Source organism: Asparagus officinalis, chromosome 9, assembly GCF_001876935.1.
Source record: "Asparagus officinalis chromosome 9, Aspof.V1, whole genome shotgun sequence".
In the NCBI taxonomy this organism is placed as follows: domain Eukaryota; kingdom Viridiplantae; phylum Streptophyta; class Magnoliopsida; order Asparagales; family Asparagaceae; genus Asparagus; species Asparagus officinalis.
This window is the reverse complement of record NC_033802.1, coordinates 65,192,864-65,207,326: the sequence shown is the minus strand read 5'-3', so window position 1 is coordinate 65,207,326 and position 14,463 is coordinate 65,192,864. Positions and strand designations below refer to the sequence as shown.

At 38.4% G+C, this 14,463-nt stretch overlaps 1 protein-coding gene across 1 annotated transcript; it reads right to left on the bottom strand.

Moving 5' to 3' along the window:
• LOC109823559 lies at positions 375-11,977 on the bottom strand. Its single transcript, XM_020389835.1, has 9 exons — positions 10,230-11,977; positions 10,008-10,139; positions 5,422-5,542; positions 5,149-5,279; positions 4,898-5,045; positions 4,298-4,476; positions 3,648-3,814; positions 1,254-1,417; positions 375-589 (listed from the first exon to the last, which is right to left on the bottom strand). The coding sequence occupies exons 1-9, from the start codon at positions 10,296-10,298 to the stop codon at positions 375-377; spliced, it is 1,326 nt and encodes a 441-aa protein (XP_020245424.1). The 5' UTR covers positions 10,299-11,977.

Genomic DNA, 14,463 nt, shown 5'->3' with positions numbered 1-14,463 from the left:
CCAAAGGTCCAGACACACAGTGAGCCCTGTGGTCGACCGCTAAAACCTCGCGGTCGACCGCCAACCTGTCAAAACACTATCCTGAGCCCATCAACTGCCAATCTTACAAATCTCCACCTCGACGAAGATTCTACCAAACTGAGCCAACACCAACCACACCAAATACTCACTTGTTACGTCCAGTGCGTCATAACAACGGACTCATGACAATGGACTCCATCCACAACAAGTCGAGATCCAAACGGGAGTGCGAACACTCACCCCAAATCAACAGTGTCTACTCACCAAATTGGCTGCATCAACACTGACTGCCTACGTATTCTCTCCAAGGAATCAAGCATTCACGTAGTTCACCCAATGGCCTTCAAAGGCCCTCAATCCAAAAGAAGAGTTCTCAAATCTTCACCAATACCAACATCCAATGTACGACTGATAGCATCACCAACGGTCCCAAACTGAAACGATCCAAACACCTCCACCTGAGGTGAACCAATGGTCGTATCCAAGCTATATCCACCAGCTGCACTCGGATCTACCAACTCATCATTAGCATCTGAATCCAAATGACTCCCACGCTGTGTCACCTCAGCTGGAATCCCAAATAATACAGAATGACCTGGAGTATGTGGAGTAAGCTCTACCCAATGTGGAGTAGCATCATCCTCCACCCGCTGCGATATCCCACTGATCTGATCAATACTCTCTATCTGCCGAGAGTCCAAAGTGACATACCTGCTCAGACCAAACTCAGAAGCCCTCAACTGATAGCCAAAAGAGCCTCTGAATCCTAATCATGCAATCAGATCCAATCTCACATCCACGATGTGACTAAGTGCTGAGTAGCCAAATATCCGACGCCAACCAAAATCTAAAACAGCTCCACCAGATCTAACAACTCTACACGTAGCAGTCGGCAACCTCATAAGATAGCCCAAACGTGTCGAAGCCCGAATACCAAATCCACTGTTCGACAACCAATACCGATCCTCCTCCAGAAAAGAACGACCCACTAAATTCACCATCTCATCACGTCGCCCCACTGTCTCCTCTCCTCTGAAGTGTCTCTAACTGCCATGAGCATGGCACAAATGCAAGAAAAAATCCCTACTAGAACTAGTACGACGGGTAAACTTTCTGCTCATACACCTCCTCCAACTATTGGGGGACTACTAAGGCTTCATACCAACGGGGCTTAGTTCTAACCCATAAATGTCTAGTACAATCCCTAACATAGGAAATAAAATAACGATTACCTCTCAATGATGCATCCATGGAAGGCCCCCGAATGCCTGACTGAACATCTCCAATAAGACCCCTCGATTGGTGGATAGAAGTGCTAAACTCCACCTTGGTCTTCTCGCTCATCCTAATGTGCTCAAAGAACTTCACCCTACAGGTCATAGCACTCCTCAACAATCTGTGCATGACATAGCCAATCATATACCCCAGCATCAAAGAATGCCACAGTCTAGCCAAAGAAGTCGTCAGGGCTCTATCAATTATCGTGCTCCTAAGCAGATAATATAAGTTACTCCTTCTGACGCCCTTTATCATAATCATGGATCCTAATATGACCTTCAAGCGAGAATCCGCCAAGATCACCCTATAGCCTGCTGCCTCCAATACCCCAAGTGAAATGATGTTCTTCCTCAGTTGAGGAACGAACCTCATATCAACCAACTCCAGAATCATCATGTCACTCGTCCGAATCTGAACGGTACCAATACCACCAATAGGATATCTGTGATCATTACCCATAAGAATAGCATCCCCTCTTTCCAACTCCTAAAAATTAGAGAACCAATCTCTCCTAGGACATATGTGATAAGTAGCACATGAATCTAACATCCACTCGGTGGAGTCGGTAACACCAATTGATGGAAGAGCTGGGCACGAATAGCCCGAAGAATCCGAATCTGAAACGTCACCACTAGCCTTGGCAACATTCACCTCTGAAGCTTGAATAGCTTTCCCCTTATTCTTCCCAGTTTGTAATTTTGGGCATTCGGTTTTCCAATGTTCATCCTCTCTACAAAAGACACACTGATTCCTACCAACTGTAGGGTGTCCCCCTCTAGACTGCGACATTCTACCATGGTTTGAACTTCTAGCTCTTGCAACCAATGCCCCCATTACCGGCTCAATGGAAGTCTCTTTGTCCTTCTTACGAAGTCGATAATTCACAAGAGCCGCGATGACCTCACTATATGAAAGAGATGTCTTCCCATTAATAAGAATGAGGACGAAGGTCTCATATTCCTCGTCGGGCAAGGAACTCAACAATAACAACGTCTTGTCCTCATCTTCAACAATGACATCTACATTCGTTAAATCTGTAAGTAGCTTCGTGTAGTGGTTCATGTGATCATTAATGGATGTCCCATTCTTTAATTAAAAACGGTAAAGCCTCCTCTTCAAATACAAGCGATTTTTGATGTTCTTCGTCAAATATTTACCCTCTAGGACCTCCCAAATCTTCTTTGCAGAACTCTCATTTATCACATCATATTTTAGATCTTGAGTCAAACAAGATTTAATCACACCACACACCGTTCTATTCATTTTCTTCCAAACCTTCTCATCAATGTCGTCCGGTTTCCCGTCCAACTCTAACGTATCTTCTAAATTTTACGCATTTAGCGCATCCAAGACTTCGCATCGCCAAAGTCTAAAATTATTTGTGCCATCAAACTTTTCTACATCTATTTTCATAGAATGTATACTCAAACTTTGGACGGTCTTTACACTAGAAGAACCCTCCCTATTTTTATCTTTTCCGACCATATATCTCAAAACACCCAATAATAATTGCGGAAACAATTAAGAAATAGATCCAACTTGAACAAAGATAGAATTTTTACCACAAAGATTCTATTTTTATCACCAATCGAAACTCTAGATGAACTTCCCAACCGATCTACTCCTCCAAAAAAAGCCCAAGCGTTGCCCGGAGCTCTGATACCACTTGTTAGGGAGGAACCCCTATGCTATGTGCCGAGATCCAAACAACCGCCGAGAGAAGATAAACAACACACCAAAGATAGCACAAACAATCAAGATACACCAGATTTTACGTGGTTAGGCAATGGCCTACGTCCACGGGGCAAGGAGGGGGGAGTTTTTACTATTAGAAATTAAGAGGAACAAACTAGGGTTACAAATCTCTCATAAACCATCAACAAATCAACTCTCAATCTCTCCAATTGCTCCTAGAATAGAAGCCCAAAGGAAAAACCCCTTTCAGCTCTCAAACTCCTGCCTTACTAACCCTAGAATCGTGTTATCGGTATTTATAAAAGCCCCAAACGAAATGGGTCTGAAACCCAGATTCTGCCCAAACCGTTTCGGCGGTCGACCGTGACGGTCGACCGCGCAGGCATCGCGGTTGACCGTCACGGTCGACCGTCCCAACTCCAGGAACATCCCCCAACTCTAGAGAAAACCACGGTCGACCGTCACGGTCGACCGCCAAAGGTCCAGACGCACAGTGAGCCCTGTGCACGAACACGGTCGACCGTCAAAACCTCACGGTCGACCGCTAACCTGTCAAAACGCTATCCTGAGCCCATCAACTACCAATCCTACAACGACCACTACCTATCCATTTCCCACCACCCCTCCCCATTACTCATCTCCACTGCCTCCACCTCCCATCACTCACAACCATCTCCTCCAAATTCTGCACCACCAACACCAAATTCTCCACCGCAACCTCATAGAATTGTGAAGACATTGAAGTGGGTGCAATGGTGGAGGGAGAGGGCAGAGAGGGAGCTGCTGTGGTGGTTGAGTGCAGAGATGAGGAAGAGGAGGCCTGACAGGAGAGAGGAGAGGGGTATAATTGTCCATTAAAGAAAAAAATTACAGGAAAACAGAATATTCCGAACCCCGTTTAACACCAACTAACTGGAGAGACTAATAACAACACATTAAGATAATTTGGGTATCAAAATATGAAGATTTGAGGGACTAATATCAAAATACCTATGATTTAAGGGACTAATATCTAAAAAAACATCTAATAAATGAGGGTAACTTATCAATGAATTGGAACTTTCTTAGTCAAAGAAGCAAGCATTCAAAGGAAAGCATTTAGGTGGAAAGGTGATATTTTCTTTGTCATTTGAATGCTACTGAAACTAACAACAGCATACGTATTTACAAAAATTTGAAGGGAAATCGGACAAACATATTCTTGACGACATAGTTGAAAAATAATTCATAGGATTTTAACTAGACAAACAGAATAGAAAATATTGTAAATGGGGACTCCAATTATCCTTGTCACTTGTATTACCTGACATGGTGTAAAACCATCAATGATCTGAACGGAGGAGGCAGACAAGTTGCAAGAGAGTTGTTTTATAGACCTTCCAACGGTGTTCTTGAACAGAAACATAGCTTGTAGAGGTTCCTCTATGTCATTCCTTAGCTCTTGCAACCATCCTTTTACAAGGCCACACAACAGCCAACTATCTGCAATTTGACAAAAAAATTGTTTTGGTTCAGGGGATTCATAAACCATGTTCAGGATAAATACTACGTAAAGCATACACTTTGACACAGGTACTCTTCTCCGTTATTGTTTTATAAAATTTGTATGCAGATAGAAGTCAAAGACAACGTATCAGATATCCTATAGATGATATTCTGAGATGTTCTAATCCACCTAAGTATGAAATGTTACAAGGAAGTTTATCCCACTTCCCAATCATGGCAAAACAATGTTCTAAACTTCACAAGATTTGCATGAAGACCCCAAAGATGAAGAATAGGCTCTTAAGGAAATATATCTGACAGTCAAGCTTAATATCCTAGACAATTATGTAATTTCAACATATATTGAGCTGAATGAAAGACATTTGAGGTTGTTGAAGATTTTATGCAACTTCCTTACCAGGAAGATACCTGTGGAGAACACAGTTTTCAAGCTCATGGATGCTATTAACAAATTCAGTAAGTTTCTCAGATGTCCCACTATATAGATTCATATCTTTCTGCTCCAATATAGTAAACTCTACTGTAACACAGTGCTCTGCTGCATCCTGTCAAAACAGTAGCAGTCAACAAGCCAAAATTAATAATTTCAGAACTGATATAGTAGAGTTTATATGTAGGATAGTGAATCAAGCAGTGCATCCTTTACACCATTAGAGACTTCTGGAAAGCACCAATGCTTGTAAACCCAGTGGTTGACACAGCAATCACTTTCTTTGTGATATCATCGCCACCCCATGCATACAATGCTTTTTCACTGAAGAGGCACGTCAATGACACCTCTGCTTGCCAAAAAGAAATAACTTTTTTAAAATGCATCAGTGATTCAACTCAATAAGAATCTGATCAAAAAACTAGCATAGTTGTGAACATTTTTGGAGACAACAACCAAATCAGCATAACCTACATGTATTTCGCAATTACCTTGACTGTTTTCAGTAGGTATTGAGTTGTTGGGCAGAATGTAATTCATAGGCATATTGTTGACAGCATGATGAAAATCACGAAGACTGAAACATTTCCCGGGCCTATAGACTATTTTCAGCTGTTGAAAACATTCTATAATTAGTACCAACAAAAAATAGTCAAATGAAATGAAATACAGTAAAAAAATAAAAAACCAAAAAGAATCCAAATTTATCCCCAAATAATCCAGATTATTGTCGTTTGTTTTCTATATTACTCTTTCTGGTGGACAGATCAAGCTCTAAAAGCCAGGGATGTAACTTCTGCTAAGATTGAAACATTAAGCCTTCCCCAAGTAAAACAAAGGCTATGGGTTGAATAATGGATCTGAACCCTTGAAAATTTTCTGTAAGTGGTCTCCACTGTAAATGCTCGGCCTTTATTATCCATGGGAATAGGATCTAACTGTGACTTCTCATGTTCTTTTTTACACCCTCTGCTACAAATAAGCTTATTAGCCAAATGTTCTGAGGAGAATCCACCCAAGGAGACTTGATTGGTCTCCCTTATAATATATAACTCAACTTTTATGCTCATGGTGATGTTTGTCTTCTCGTGATGCCTCTGAGGATCATGGTTTCATAATAACCATACAATTATATAACTCAAAAACCTTGACTAACTAGCATATAGTTTTCTGTTGACTAAGTGGTTTATATACTCGTGTGTAATTCCCCACTAGAATTTAGTACTTAATTCATGCTACGGCTGGAGGAATCAATTCATGCTGCTTGCATTCTAGAAGTGTACATGCTCCTAGATTTTCTTACATGCATAAAAAAGATTATACATGTCAGCAATCTACAATTCTATAGAGCTCTATATATGTCGGATCATCATATAATCTCTAGAAACAGGTGCAAGTGAGGTGGCCCTACTACCGAGAACAATAATATTAACTTTGTAGTTAATAATTGGAGGAAGTATTTTAAATCCATCCATCTCTTAGTATTAGTGTCCCTAGTCATTACAACCAAAACCAACCTGCAAATTACCACTCAATGAAACTAACACGCTGCACAATCACAATCATCTTGATAACAGTGCCACATCAACTACTGATAATTCTACAAATAATTAGATGCCTGAGAGATCTTGGTCAGAGGAAAACAATGTCAACTGTAGTGCTCAATTTTGTAACATGCCACAAGAAAGAAATAGCACTTGCTTGTTTGCTATCTAACGAAACTTCAATTAATCACCACAATTTGCTAAATTCATGTGAACAAGAGAGGACAAGGGATGGGGGGACAAGAGATGGTGGACACCCCATGCCCACCATGCTCCCCATGCCCATTGCCCATGCTCATTGCCCATGCTCTCTTGTCAATGCCCATGCTCACCCATGCTCTCTTGTCCCCTCTTCTTTGCCTATATAAATAGAAGGGAGGAAGAGAGGAGAATGTGTGGAGGAAGAAAAGAAAGAGTGGGAGTTAGAGAGATTTATAAATAGAAGGGAGGAAGAGAGGAGAATGTGTGGAGGAAGAAAAGAAAGAGTGGGAGTTAGAGAGATTTTCAAGAGAGAAAATTCAGAGAGAGAGAATGTGTGGAGGAAGAAAAGAAAGAGTGGGAGTTAGAGAGATTTTCAAGAGAGAAAATTCAGAGAGAGAGAGATAGCTTATGAGTTGTACAATAGTTTATGAGTTGTACAAGTGGAGTTGGTATTCTCCTCATAGTGAAATCCCCCTTACCCCCTCCCATGGACGTAGGCAAGTTTACCGAACCACGTAAATCGCGCGTCTGTATTGTCTTAACTATGTGTTTGTCATTACTTGTAGGTGCCATCGACAAGTCAGTCCTAGAACTGATGAAAGGAAGTGTATATCTCACTTTGCTGAGATATTTCACTTCTGTTCTTGTTTCCTTCGCGAAACACGAATATAGAGGTTGGCTTGAACTTTTGTGAAAACAAAATCCAAGGCTTTCTCTCGGGTGATATCGCTTCCGCGGCGTGAGGGCATGACTCTGCGCCCAACAATTCACAAATAGGCAAAGGTGCTATCAGTCCTTGTAATTATGCAAATGATTATCTTTTAAGTTGATAAACATTGTAATTATGCATCAATGCCATCAAAGCATTAAACAATAAGTAGCTTCCTACTTACTTCTACACTCCTCCTAAGGACGAAACTATGTAGGGCTAGTGGGTCTTGAATTCCTTCTAGGTACTGCTAATCTATGTAAAATTGGCCTCATATTTCTTTTTTATTTCTATTTATGCATGTGTGGAAACAGGGAAAGGATTAGAGTTTTCTACTGCTGAATTTGAATATATATAGTTTGAACAGAAAAAATGACTTTCGGTTATAAAGACTAGGATATCATATAAATCTCAACTCGCCCAATTATCTCACAACTATATATATAAGACACAAAAAACGACCTCTATAACCATAACTAATAATTATTCCGTGGAAAAAAAATTCTAAGTATTTGCCCGAGTTGCAAGTTGCAATGGCATCCTTTCTAATAGATTAGATATTGCTTGGAAACTATACTCTTTAAAATAAGAAGGCTTGTCTTATTCAAGTCTTACTATATGTACTTTCAATTTTCTTGATGTCTGATTGGAATCCTTCACAAAAATAACCCCAACTCTCACCACAGAAAGAAACAGTAAATCTCCATGTTCTCAGTTTTCACAATATATTAGACTGTAGGACTTTTAATGGTTCACCCAATATTAGTTATCATGAGCAGAAAATAGAAGTCTGAAACCCTCCAAACTATATTATTTTGAACCAAACATAAAGGTCAATGACACATCGACACCTTTGTTTTTTTCCATTGTGATTTTTGTACAACTTAAATATATACTATGATTGTTGGGGAAATCAACGATACAGAAGCGACCAAACAAACCAAATTAGATCCACTCCGACACAAGGCAACCATGCAAAGAGAGACCTCTAAGAAAAATTCGCACACAAGCGGAATCAATATTGACAAATCTCGTAGAAAAGTAAAACAATGCAAGGACAATGAGTTAATGTCGTACAGCTATAGCCTATGTCCATGGGATGAGAGAGGAATCGACTTAATTACAAGAGATAACAAGAACTTTGTCTTCCTCACGTTTTGAGAGCAAACCGTAAGGATCCTCCTCTAGATCTCATAAAAGTCACTATCTAAGCTCTAGACTTACACATATGTTTCTTCTCTACACCTATTCAACCTCCCTTATAGTTATGAATTTTTTTTAACAGCGTTATTTACAGTGAATCTCTCAATGCGTGTTTATAGAGCTTTTCTCCTCTCTTGAGTTCATATAGGGTTCCTTACTTTGAACTGGATTATCAAATCTCAACCAGCCTTCAATTAGAATTTAGTTCCAATTGAAATCGTTTCTTTCCCATCAAAGTCAAATCTCAATTCAATCAAACTAAGATTAGCTAAATACAAGGACAAATCCTAGCATTGATTTGAAATAACAATCTTCCATATATTGATAATCTACAGTATCATGTGCCAAAACTCCCAACTTCGTGATATCTATGGCACTTTAAATGTAGCTGCTTTCAGTGTACTAAATGTTTGATGTCGGGGATATCGGAGGAAAAATTTCATATTGGATGGCGAATATCGGGAATATATCTTTTACAACACTTTTACAAAAGGATTTGGTCTTAATTGAACCAATTTTTTTCTTTCTGGTTATTTACATAAGCGTATACTTGCTTGGGTTCAGACCTTGACTGAACCATAAGTCCATACGATTTTTTTAAAAGAAATAGAAGCCTAAAATCAGTATTACAACATTTTAACCCATTTTTTTGGGTTAAATTTCACATGATTTATCGGGATAGTCATGAATTCATGATACATTGCCCAAAAATCATAAAAAGTGGTAAAGGATACTGAAAAGTGAGACCATTTTGTTTTGCAGAAAGCCTCAGAAAAGGATATACTAATCGATATATTGGCTAATGGCTACTTGAATACAAGCAATGAACATGTGAAAATAACTTCAGAAATAACATGCTTCTAGAAGGAGGTAGGAACCTGTCTAATATCCTCGATACCCAACTAGGTATAGGCCCTTGGACAGACTCATAACATTTAGGCCACGGGAACAAGCAAATTAACTCCGAGCCCTCTTGCTATACCAATTAAAGAGAGAAAATTTTAACCGACTGAAGTACGGATAATGGAAAATAATAAAACATTTAACTTCAGTGCAACTTGTGTTATAGAAAGTTCAATTTATGTTATTTCTTTACCTTTATCACAAGCTAACCAAACTATCATTCTTTTCCATGTTTCTTATATCTATATCCTACATTCTAACAATTCCATTGTTTAAAAAAAACTTAAGAAAATGTTTTTGGCCAAAGGTTAAAATGCATCCAAACACACCATCAGATGCTAAAATTCACTGTTTTAGTGCTCAATTTTCACAAAGAAGAAACATAATAGACCTCAAAAGAGTCAAGATATCTCCACAATTCCTCTACAAAGTAAAGTACACGAACAAGAAGAAGCTACAATTACTCTTAAAACCCTAGATCCAAACATATAAAGAAAGCAAATCGAAATTTGCGGACCTCAGGAGATGAAGAGGATGGAGAATTCTCGATGTAGCATAACCCGATCAGATCTCGAAGCATCGGGATATCATCCTCGCATCGATCCTTTCCACGAGTCACCGCGTAGAGATTCGCGAGCTGCAACAGGCTCTGGCGCCGAAACACAGAGAGAAATCAAAAAATAGGATGAAATCGAGAAGGAAGACGATCGATCGACCGATCCAGCTGGAGATCGCTTACCTGCTTCAGATCGCTGAGTAGTGGAGGGGGGATTGTACGGAGATCGAGCAAGAAGCAGAGGAGCGTCATTGATTCTTCTCTGTCTTGATATTTTCCGTGAGCTTTTTCCCTGTGATTTTTTATGATTTCTGCGTGATTTGAGGGAGGAATGAGAATTTGAAAGAGGGGAGAGGGCTTTTAAAGGGTTTAGGAATTTGGGCGGGCGAATGCGTGGGGTAAGCCTGGTAATTTGCACACTAAACCTGTATAAATTTGTTTTCAATTAAAACTAGTTTAGAACTAACATTCTTCTTTTTTTTTCCCCTCTCACGCTTGAGTAAGATTCAATTTGATTGCTTTCTTTTCTTTCTCGCAACATTTTTCGAATTATATATGATCTATTTATTTTAAACCGGCACCCTCGAGATTGGTTCTGGTATGATTATTAAGTCAGATTAAAATCGTTTTACGTCCAAATAGTAAATTTGTCAGACTAAGATTATAAATTTGGGTCAAAATTGATCTCGATAAACATGTTTTAATGTAGTTGTTTAACTGATCCTTACGATCTATTTGGCAACTCTAGTTAAATTGTACAGTGGAACAAAATCAAATTAAGTCCTGACCCTGATGTGGTAAATAACTAGAGTAGAACTTTAAACTTATTTTGGTAGGCCAAAGTAATTTGACCTTAAACGATTTGATCTGCTCTCTCTGATCTGGAATTAAACCAGTCAAAACTAAACTGCATACCTCCTCTTTAAACTAGCAGTTGGATTAATCCTAATTTTCCTTTTGTTTCCTTTTCTTCCCAATAAATGGGGAAAATAGTGGTTTATTTATTTATATGTGTCAAAGAATCCTGCCACTACACTAAAACCCTAAAATTATGATGAAGCTTGAGGGTTGTAATTTTATATTCTAACATGTCCCTATAGCTTGAACATCCTTTTTATTGGTTGAGATCTGGAGTCGCATAGCCGATGAGGAGTCGAACATGTGCTGCTTTGATACCATCTTAAAGTTCCTAACATTGAATCATAATTCTAAAATTGTAGTGAGGGTTGAGAAACGTAGGGTTGTAGTTTAGAAATTTGCAGCCAACAAGATTTAAATTTGGAGTGCTCTGATACAATACCAAAGGACTAAACTATTATATGAAAACTCTAGTATTGTGATGAAGATCGAGGGCTATTATTTTAGATTCTAGCACTATGTAAATTACAAATCTTCTCGATCGTTTTCCCGATTTACAAAAGAGAGAAGGGTCGATGGAGATCATTCCCTTTGTTTAACCTGGATTCTTCTTGGTGTTGATGAGATGTCTCCCTCGATGTTCGTGTCAGGTTTGCTTTCCGTTGATGATCTGAATGCTTAAACTCGTGGAACACGGTTGAATCCTCTTGACTTGAGGTTGAGGAGAATTTACGTGGCAAGTTTAAGAATAACTCTTAACGAGTTTAGGAACTCGGTGCGAGTTTAAAACTCAATGAAAGAGTTAATTAAGATCTAACCCAAATCGGTTTTTAAGCCAAAGAAGAAAGCTCCAAAAATCTCTGTTGCCGAGGAATGATCCCAGATCTCCAAGGGTGAATGCCGATCTCTCCCAGATCCAAAAGTGCTCCCATGTCCAAAAAGAGCCCCCCAATTCGAAGATCTCCTTTTTTTAGCTGCCGAAAAGAGGATCAATTAGAGATCCTGAACTCAGTTGAGTTTTCTGCCATTTATAGAGATTAAGGGGTGTAACTGCCCCCTTAATTCGCTCTTAAGTGGGGGAGTGGTCCCCTCAAATCGTGGGAAATGGTTTTAAAACTGTTAAGCTCGTGTTTGAACGAGTCAAATGCAAGAATTACGTTCTGGGCACGGATTCTGCGTTCTGGACCTAGGACGTAGAGTTGGGCTCTGTATTTGAGCCTAAAAACGTAGTCACGAACTTTGCATTTTGTTGTTGGGATGCAGAGATGAACTCTGCGTTTTTGAGTGTGGAACGCAGCCACAAACTCTGCGTTTTGAGTCTGGAACGCAGCCACGAACTTTACGTTTTGAGTCTGGAACACAGGCACTAACTCTTCGTTTTGTTATTGGGATGCAAAGATGATCTCTGCATTTTGACTCTAAACACAGAGGCGAGCCTCAGGCGAGCTTGGTGAGCTTCAGGCTAAGTCCAATGTTCAGGCGAAGTCTAATCTTGCAGACGGACTTCAGAACATAACTTGTTGCGAAGAACATGTCATAACTTTCAAACTGTAAGTCAGAATTGGACGAATTATATATGAAAATCGACTATCTCGATGAGATGGAGCCGACCAAACTGACCCGAAGGGTTCGGTTTGCTCTCGTTCATTTCGAATTCCTTACGGTTTGAGAAATATCTACGTTTTGATTTAAGAAGACCGTTAATTTGTAGTCTCTTTTGTTAGAGCGTTGTAAAGATCGTCATCTTGTAATCTTCATACTGGCTCCTTAAAAATATAAGAGTTGTCAGATTGTAACTCCCGATGTTGATTGTGAAAGCTGTTGAATTAGAGTTTTCATCGATCTACATGAAAGTTTTTAAAATTGTAGTCTTCTGGAAACCGTCAGATTATAACTTTCATCATTGGTGTTTGATGGGGATCAGTTATCTGCAGTCATTTTTAGATAGCCTACACCATATAACACGTGAATCTTACTCTGCACGTCATGAGGAAGATAAGTGAGATAATATGGAAAATTCTAGCTCAACTTATCGAGATTTTTGTCTACTCTTGGTGCTTTTTGTTGATGTTGAGATGGACAAATTTTACATGTTTTTAGAAGCCCATCAGTGCTTCTTCTTTCTTTTTTCTTTTTTCTTTTTTCTCTTTTCTTTTTTGTATATAAAATTTTGGTTGCTAGTTATGTTTTGATGAGTTAAGGCCTTGTTCTCTAATTAACTCATGAAGGGGGTATTAACCCTCTATTTGATCCATATTATGTGGGAAGTGACGGCAATGGTCCCCTCCTTTTCCTTATGAATCTTTAAATTGGGATAATATTCAATCACGCTGGTTGGTGAAACCACTGATTCTTAAGCTTTGATGTATCTTTTCTTCTTTTTATATCAATATAGTTCATAACTAGGGTTTCTCGCTCGAACTTTCTCTTTAAAAAATTATAAAGAATCAAAGTTTATTCATAATTAGAAGTATAGAAAATTAACTATATAAGCTATAAAAGTAATAAAAGATAACATCTAGTAGCACATTTTTGCATATTAAATGAATAATTGAAGTAGGTCACCAATACCAGAAATCAACTTGTATGTAATTAAGGATATAAAAGTGTTTCGTGTTTGAACACATTATTTTGCAACTGATGCATCTCAAATCTAATTAAAATATTCTCTAACTCTCGACATCTCTAATGATATAAATAAAATTCCCTTAATTTGTCATCACTTTTCTCTGTCTCAATCTTCTTCTTCAAAATCGGAACAATAGATTCCCTAATCATTACTGTAATGTGTAAAATGTGTAATAAGTAAATGAAAGATAGCATTTATATTTATATTATTCAGAAATATAGATTTGTTATTAAATATCAAACATGATTATGTCCTTATTTTTCCATTGATTGGAGATGAAGTTTTAAAAAGAGAAGAGTCTAGTATAGCAATAAGTGATACATCAAAACCCTTCATATTGCCTTTGTTATCAGATGCACTATAGGTGTGGATAAGTCTAGATTAAATTTATCAGATTGATTATCATTGTTGTCAACCTTTTTTCAATTCAATTGATTTCTCCCCCTTTGATAATGGTAAATACGTCTTAGAATATCAGATTGATTATCATGAGGATACCTTTTTTTTTACTTTCTCTGAAAAAGATCAAACTTTTCCAGACCCCCTCAGCCAAGGTTTCTTTTATTCTGACCCCCTTTTCTTATATCCCAAGCTATCATTCTTCTTCCTCTTCATCAACATCTTCTCCCTCATCCTCCTCTATTTCCTCTGTTGTTTGATCTCCTCCTCCCTTCCTTATGAATCCATAAGCCTTGTGAACCTATAAAGTTAACATAAGAGGTTTAGAGATATTTAAACTTTCAAATTATCATAGAGCTGACAAAGTTAACATTAAATACATAAAGTTAACATAAAAACATTAAAGCTTATCGGTAACGATACTTCTTGTTAACTTTGACATGAATTTTGTTAACTTAGTGTGTTTTGTTAAATGTTGACTCTAGTTTAGCTATTAACATATAAGCTTTAAAGGTAATACAAAAGACTCAA

Excerpts from the sequence above, each read along its gene's own strand:
- LOC109823559 (XM_020389835.1), bottom strand. The coding sequence starts at position 10,298 with ATGACGCTCCTCTGCTTCTTGCTCGATCTCCGTACAATCCCCCCTCCA. Across the intron at positions 5,543-10,007 it reads CATCCTCTTCATCTCCTGAG|CTGAAAATAGTCTATAGGCC; the intron begins GTCCGCAAATTT and ends TGTTTTCAACAG. Across the intron at positions 590-1,253 it reads CATGGATGCATCATTGAGAG|CTGAGGTGACACAGCGTGGG; the intron begins GTAATCGTTATT and ends TTGGGATTCCAG.